We start from the raw sequence: 7,938 nt of genomic DNA on the forward strand, positions 1-7,938 counted from the left end.
GAGTTCTGATGTCCACAGACAGGAGAGAAGAGTGTATCCCAGCTCCAGTGGATCGAGAGCTCTTTCCTCTGTCTTTTGTTCTCTCCTGACCCCCAGCGGATTGGATGGTTCCCACTGGTGGTTCCCACTGGTTCCCACTGGTGTTTCCCACCCAGTCCACTCAGACTCTCATACTAATCTCTGCTGGAAACACCCTGACACACCTAAAAAGATAGCTTTACGTCATGCCTTTGCTGCCATAACTCAGTGTAGGCTGTTGCAAGTAGTCTTGCAGCTTCCTTAATGTTTTGCTGCTTAGAAATTTCTTCTGCCAAGTACTCTGGTTCACAACTCCTATGTTCCAACTTCCACAAAGTCCTAGGGCATGGACACAATGCAGCCAAGTTCCCTTCCAGTTCAAAGCACGGGTGATCTTTGCCCCAGGGCAAAGATCCTTATTCCTTATTTCTATCTGATACCTCCTTAGAAAGGTCTTTACAGCCCATGTGTCTATCAGTATTCTGGTCACCACCATTTAACCATTTAACTCTAAAAAGTTCCAAACTTTCTCCCATCTTTTTGTCTGAGTCCTCCACACTCCTCCAACCTTTCCTCAACACCCAGTTCCAAAGCCATTTTCACTATCTGTTATAAGGAACACCCCACTACTGGTACCAATTTTCTGTATTAGTCTATTTTGTGTTGCTATAACAGAATACAAGGAACTGAATGATTTATAAAGATAATGAAATTGATTGCTTACAGTTCCAAGGGTGGGAAGTCCAAAGTCCATCTAGTGCTGGCGACAGTGACCCAGGGGTCTCACATTGCAAGATGGTAAAAGCAAAGAGTAGAGAGAGCAAGAGAAAGAAAGACTCTCCTCTTCTTTTAAAGCCCTCAGAACTACACCCCTGACCACCATTTTTAATCTATTCACTACCGCATGGTCCTACAACCCAATCACTTCTTCAAGGCCCCACCTTACAATTACCATAATAGGATTTCCCACCCTCTTTATTGTCACAGTGGGGGCTAAGTTCCTAATACACAAAACTTGGGCGACACAACTCAAGCTTCAGGGAGTTTTGGGGGGACATAACTCAATCCACTACAGATGGTGATAGGTTAACATGAGAGAAACCTAAAGAGCGAATAAAATGTTCAGTCTAATTAAGAGTCAAGGGCCGGCCCGGTAGCGCACTGCTACAGTGCGCCGCTTTGGAGCGCGGCGGCGCTCCCGCTGAGGGTTTGGATCCCACATACAGACCGGTTCCCGCTCACTGGCTGAGCGAGGGGCGGCGCAGCACCGAGGGTTGCGATCCCGTTGCCGGTCCCGGTCCGGTACGGGCGCGACACTGAGGGTTGCGGTCCGTTGCCGGACACGAAAAAAGACAAAAAAAGGAAAAAAAAAAAAAAAGAGTCAAATAAGAACCACCACTTTGCACTCATGTCGTCTCACCAAAATTCAAATGAGTGATTCTGTTATTAGAAATGTGCATTTTATATTCTTCTTGAAAGATATGACTAGTCACATACTCTCCATCCCAGAAATGTTATTTCCAATTCCTGGAATCTTTATTAGACGTGAAAGAATCCAGAATTTTTTGTAAAAGGGGGTGGGGGATGGGGGGAAAGATCTTAGAAACAAACTGAATGTCCATAAATGGGTCAATGGTTAAATAAATTGAGGTATATCTATGCCAGAGACTTAATGAAGTCATTTAAATAATTTTATCTATATTAGGGTATTTACCCAGATTTTCACAATTGATTTTTAAGCAAGAAAAACAAGATGCCAAAGTACATTTACAAATAATTTTTAAAGCATATATAATATGAACCAACAATATAAAATACATATATATGTATTTGTCTATGTTTAAATAGTAAGTGCAAAAAGAATGACAGCAAAATATTAATGGTGTTGGTTCCCTCTTAGTCAAAAAATTCAGGGTGAATTTTCTTTTCTTTATAATATACACCTCTTTCGCTTTCCTTCAAGGGAGCCGGCATTATTTAAATAAGCAAGAAAAACATAAAACTATACTTTTTCAAAGAGCATATACTTAAAACAAACGAATACCAGATGGATATTTTGTAACCATCCAACATATAAAGGAAAAGATACAAGAATGTTTAATAAAATTTTTGATTATAATCCCCCCACCCCCAAATGTAAAAATACTAACATATTTGCAATCAACTCAAAGCTTTCCGTATTTCCTCACCCATAACAGTGGGACAACAGCTACCTCCCAGGACTGTTGTTATGCTTAAATGAGATTAGACACATCAACTCTTCCTTTCATTGATCTTTAAAGAATAGTAAAAAAAAAAAAAAATCCTTGAAGCTAAAGAATAGGCTAATATTAATAAGCATAAAATAGCCATCTTTAAGTGGGACCTAAGGCTTAAGATTATTTTCCCAAAACATGGGACACCACAATAATGTTTAACAGAATATCTTACACAGAAACATAAGCAAAAGGAATAACATTACTATCTTAAAATCAAGTACCAAGAAAAAAAGAGTAGCACAGCAATATCATTCTCTCCCTTTCCTAAAGGAAAATTCAAAGCACATTTCGAACATTCCATTTTTTTGTGGTAACACAGTGTTAAGGAAGATACAAGCAAAGAAGTACTTTAAATTACTGCATATTAGAAAGAATCTACATTATGTTTACAGTAATAGACAAGAGTACTAAAATTTTTCTATTAAAAAAGAGTACCTTCTAATATAATGCTCAACTGAAAATTACCAGATTAATTACTGTGTACCTACAAGTTCTGCTTCCTTTCTAATTGGGAATTAGGAGAATTCAAATTCTTGTAAAAACTGATACACATAATTCCATTTCTCTCATTAAGTCCCATCAAAATTAGAATTTAAAATAAACAATTTTTTCTCTGGCATAGGAAAGACAGGAAAACTAAGAATTAATGTAAGGATTAACTTGGCAGATACACACAGGTATTCATATTCAATGTGGTATCCCACAGATATGTACAATCATGTTTCAATTAAAAAAGAAATGTAAAAGAAATCTTTAGAACAGAAATAAGGATCAATGTAGTAGGCTTAAGAAGTGTAAGAAAATAAATACATTACAGAAGTTTAGAGTACTTTTCAAAGAGTACTTACTGCACCAGATGCTGTACCTAAAAACAAAAAAAGGACGCAAAATATTTACACTGTGATACATCATACTCTCCTTCTTAACAATTTTAATATTTATTCATACTATATCTTCCTCCTCATCCTCTCCCACTAAAGATTCTGAGACTGTCCCATATGACCTATGTGCTTGCTCTCTTTCCCACAAAATGAACATCTATCGCACAAAGCCTTCTCAAAATTTGAACTTTCAATCTCCAAACTCACTTGCAGCCAAGTTTGAGAAGTGTTCGTCTTTGCTTTTTGTTTCTCTTCTCCTTACTATTATAGGTGCCTATCTCACTTAATTCCTCTTTCTCTGATGTATATATTTCTAAAGTACAATAATGCCTCTGAACTCTGATTTTATGCTTTAGATTTCTGGTAACATCAACTATTTAGAGTCCAGACTTGTTCTGTACAATACAGTAGTCATTAGCTACCGTACACCCCCAATTAAATTAAATTTTCAGTTAAGATTAAATAAAATTAAAAAAAATTCAGGTCCTCAATTGTACTAGCTACATTTCAAGTACTCAGTAAGTACATTCAGCTAGTGGTGACAGTCCAGATAACAGAACATTTCCATCATTGCAAAAAGTTCTATTAGATGATGCTATCCTATACTACCGCAGAAAATCTCTTAAGGGATTTTAAAATGCACATCAGTCACAAACCATGTAATCTTCCAGGATTACTTAGGATAATACTACACAGCTCTAGATAGCTACATAAGATAAAAAAATTATACTAGGTATTTCAGAACATCATTTTAGTTAAAATAACAAAATTTGTAAAACATCTTAAAAAGATCAATTATGTCCCATATAAACCTGCAGCAAATCATAACTGTATTTTAAAAATGTTTTAACCAATAATGTTTAAAACAAAAAAATGTTTTGGCATGATCATGGGATAAAGTCCAGCACCCGAAATATTAATTTATGGGGAAAACTATTTATTCATAAATAATGAAGGCATCACTATTATATAATAAAGCTTCACTAGTCAAAATAACCAGTTATTGGTAATTGATGGGGAAAAAAATTTTATAACACACAAACTCCAATCATTGTAACAGAAAAATGACGGTGATGTAGTCTAGAACACCAAGGAGAGCACGTGCTTCCCATCTGAAGGGTGGAGCTGCTACCCCATTCTAATGTTTGCTGAGTACAAATATAAACTCAACCAGAGTTCATTAGTTGAATACATATTCTCTGAGCACCTACTGTGTGGAGAGGACTATTGCTAAGCACTGGATATTCAGATCATCCATCTTCTCAAGAAGAATTAATCTGCAGACTTTAAATATTAGCAACAATTACAAATTTCAAAACACTGTGTGAGCCAATTACAAAGGGTCTTCAAAAAGTTCATGGAAAGATTTGTATTATATTTTAATCCCATTTTCCACAAACTCTTTGAAGTGCCCTCATATATCTGCAGACCAAATTTGGCACAGAACTCCTGACCTAAAACTATAATAATTTCTTAAGAATCCAACTATCAATAATATCCCTAATTTCTTTTGACTAAAAAGGGGGAAAAAAAAAAAATCAGGACCTGATTATGAAGTCTGAGAGACACTACTTTTATTCCTCATTAAAATACAGCTGTTACTCTCCAAATAAAGTCTAATATATAACCAACATCCATAGTACACATACCTGCTGTTACATCCATACTGTTTACTCCTGGCTGTAAAAAGAAAAATAAAATTAGTAATTTTAACCTTGTTTAAACTATCTTATACAAGTTTCTCAAAAAGCACAGTGAATCAGTCCCTCCTGTGTATAATTCTCAAGCCAATGACTCAAAGATTCTTACCAAGTTTTAGTGGTCTCAGTTCCCTGAGTTTATTATAAATTGTAAGAGGTCAGCAACGTGAGGCTGATTTAAGCTTAAGCACCTTAATCTAAGCGTTACATAGTCACCAGTTGTATGCAGATCCACAATCCTTTACCCACAATTCTGAAATCCAGAAAACTCTGAAAACTAAGTTTTTTCAAGGATGGCACCTAACCTCAATGCAGTGGCAAAACCTGCCCTAAGTGAACAAAAAACTCCTTGCAATCTTTATTTATTGTACCTCAGGTAATTATCGATAAGTTTTACTGTAGAAATATTAATATGTTAGAAATTATAAGGCACTGCCCTAGAGCCCACAGGAAATTTTTACATAATGTTAATATATGCTACGTGTTACTTCCCAATATAAGAAAGAATTGTGAAATACAGCTAGCCTTAAGGGTTTTAGATAAAGACACTGCAAACTTAGCACCTCAAGAGAATATACCATATCTATGTACTACAACCACGAGGCTATCAGGTAATTAAGAAGTTTAACTAATTTGAATATCATAATAATTTATACATTATACTACCCAATAGGCTGTTCAAGGGTTTTCTAAGTAATGTGTCACAGCTGAAGTCTCACAAAATGTGGATTTCAAATCAAATCTTCTGATTTCTAAATCCAGTATTAAATTACATAATATCAATTTTTAATTAAAACTCAGTAAGGGAAATGTCTAGTCTTTAAAATTAAAATGGTACCAGACCATTAAATGTTTCTGGTTTGCAAATTATGCTTTTCAGTAATTTAGTCTTATTTAATGTAGAATTAATTTAATAACCAAGGATGTACATGTATTATAATGTCAATATAGGAAAAAGATGTAAATGCATATCATTCAAGTTACAGAAACTAAAACTAAAAGTCTACTGTAATTCTCATAGTACATTTCAGTACTTCAGAGGCAGGGCACTTAGAAGGCTAACATGACTGTCTCTAAAGTACATATATATTATTTTATATATAAAAGTAATCACTCAAAACATCACATAAAGTAATTATTTTCACAAGATTACCGGTAAGGCAGGCTGCATGGAAGCCTGAGACATATGAGACATCATCATTCCAGGCATTACTGAAGACATCATTCCAGGCATCTAAAATAAAAGTAAAAAAAGGTTACCATATAAGACCAAAACACTTAATAAGAATTGTACATATTAAGATTAAAAATCACTGAACACTATACCATATGGGTAGTATGCTTAGTAAGTGCTTGTTGAATGAATGAAATACTTTATCAATGATCTATTTTAGTACTTATATCATGTTTTATATGGTCAAAATTGTTTTAACAAGTGAATTTAAAAGTTTGGACTACTATGTTATTTCTAGCACAAACTTAAGAATATTAATTTCTTTTTAGTTGTAACTCAACACTCATGCTTTTCTCCCTTCTTTGAAGTAAGATAATTTAAGATACATTTTTTTCAATGTTTTTCACCTTTGATTTTTAATGTCTGTATTTAATAAATTTTATGGCAATCTGGCTCTTTCCAAAATCCTAGATCCAAAATGAGTGTGCTCAAGATCCAAACAGTGACTCCAAATACATAAAAAAAACTTGGTAAACCACAAATCATCTATCCCCTCTCTTGTACAGAAAATTTAATAAAGTACACACATAAATATCTGAAGTTATTAGTTTGGGAGCTCAATCTACTTCACCAATGACTGCCACTCATCTATGAATTAATCTTCTGTACTAAGTATGAACAGAAATCATGACGATTAACTTAAGTTTCAAAAAAGTTGACCCAATGCTCATCTATATTAGTATAATACCACAATTTTGATTTTAATATAAACAGCAAAAGGATCTAAAGAAACCAGGAGGGGGACAAAAATTACATATAATAATCATAGGTATTGGAACAAAGTAACCAGTTATTCAACACCTTCAAATTAAATGAACAATTTGAAAAATAGGAACAACAGAAAAGAAATAAGGATATTGGTCAATAGGAACATACACATTAAGCCTACTAAATGCAGACAAGAACAGTCACACATTGAATGAATTTTATTACTTGTAAAAGTCAATTTATGAAGCAAAACAAGGCTAACGTACCTATTAAAATGAAGTAGCATGGAGTCAATGGATTAAAAAACAACCAATAAATTCTTTAAACACCATTAAATAAGAACTTAACAGAAATTGTGACTAGAAGAATGTTGTGGCTACTTGGAATATACAATCAAAATAATATTTTTTTTAAAAAGTTACATAAATTGAAAATAGAAGCATTGAAAAGCCTCTGACATCCAGACTGAGAAAATTAGAGAAATAACTTAAACACTGAGGGAAAAAAAAGTATACGATCAAATTAGAACTAGGCTTGCTTCCAGCACATACTCCCACCCCCCACTCCAACAAATATACCCTCACATTAATTCTGCCTTAGGCTAATGCAAAATCGAGTCAAGTAACTGGTTATGGGAGGGGAAGCAAACTGGAAGCATGATGTGCATGACACAGAAACAGGCTGTTAGTTAAAATGGGCTACATATAAAAATCAAAAACTAGTAACATATCCAAATACAGAATTCTAAGCTAAGTTGAAAATGAAAGTTTGAAAATTTAAGAGAAAGACAAATGAAAGTAATTTCTCATTAAGAATTAAAGGTATTTTTTAAAGTGGGGCAAAATCTCCATAATGCAATAGAACATTCCCACATAGTAGCAGACTGTAGAAATGAAGGTAATTTCAATTTGAAATATTCTGACTTCGTAACACACACAAAGATCAAATCCCAATAAAGCTGGAGGCATAACACTACCCGACGTTAAGCTATACTACAAAACTATAATAAACCAAAACAGTATGGTACTGGCATAAAAACAGACACACTGATCAATGGAATAGAATAGAGAATCCAGAAATCAACCCACACACTTACTGCCATTTGATCTTTGACAAAGGCACCAAGCCTATTCACTGGG

The 7,938-nt window shown here is 34.3% G+C and overlaps 1 protein-coding gene across 5 annotated transcripts in view; it reads right to left on the minus strand.

The window, feature by feature from the left end:
* Window positions 1-7,938, minus strand: part of PRPF40A (PRP40 pre-mRNA processing factor 40 homolog A (S. cerevisiae)) — a 58,519-nt gene that overhangs the window by 39,618 nt on the left and 10,963 nt on the right. For all 5 annotated transcript variants that reach the window (XM_008576217.1, XM_008576216.1, XM_008576215.1 and 2 more), the window contains exons 3-5: window positions 6,011-6,091; window positions 4,807-4,837; window positions 3,125-3,141 (exon numbers count right to left, since the gene is read on the minus strand). In XM_008576217.1, the coding sequence (XP_008574439.1) occupies window positions 3,125-3,141; window positions 4,807-4,837; window positions 6,011-6,091 (129 nt within the window). The remainder of the gene's footprint in view (window positions 1-3,124; window positions 3,142-4,806; window positions 4,838-6,010; window positions 6,092-7,938) is intronic.

Source organism: Galeopterus variegatus, unplaced genomic scaffold (genome assembly GCF_000696425.1).
Source record: "Galeopterus variegatus unplaced genomic scaffold, G_variegatus-3.0.2 Scaffold1312, whole genome shotgun sequence".
NCBI classification, from domain to species: domain Eukaryota; kingdom Metazoa; phylum Chordata; class Mammalia; order Dermoptera; family Cynocephalidae; genus Galeopterus; species Galeopterus variegatus.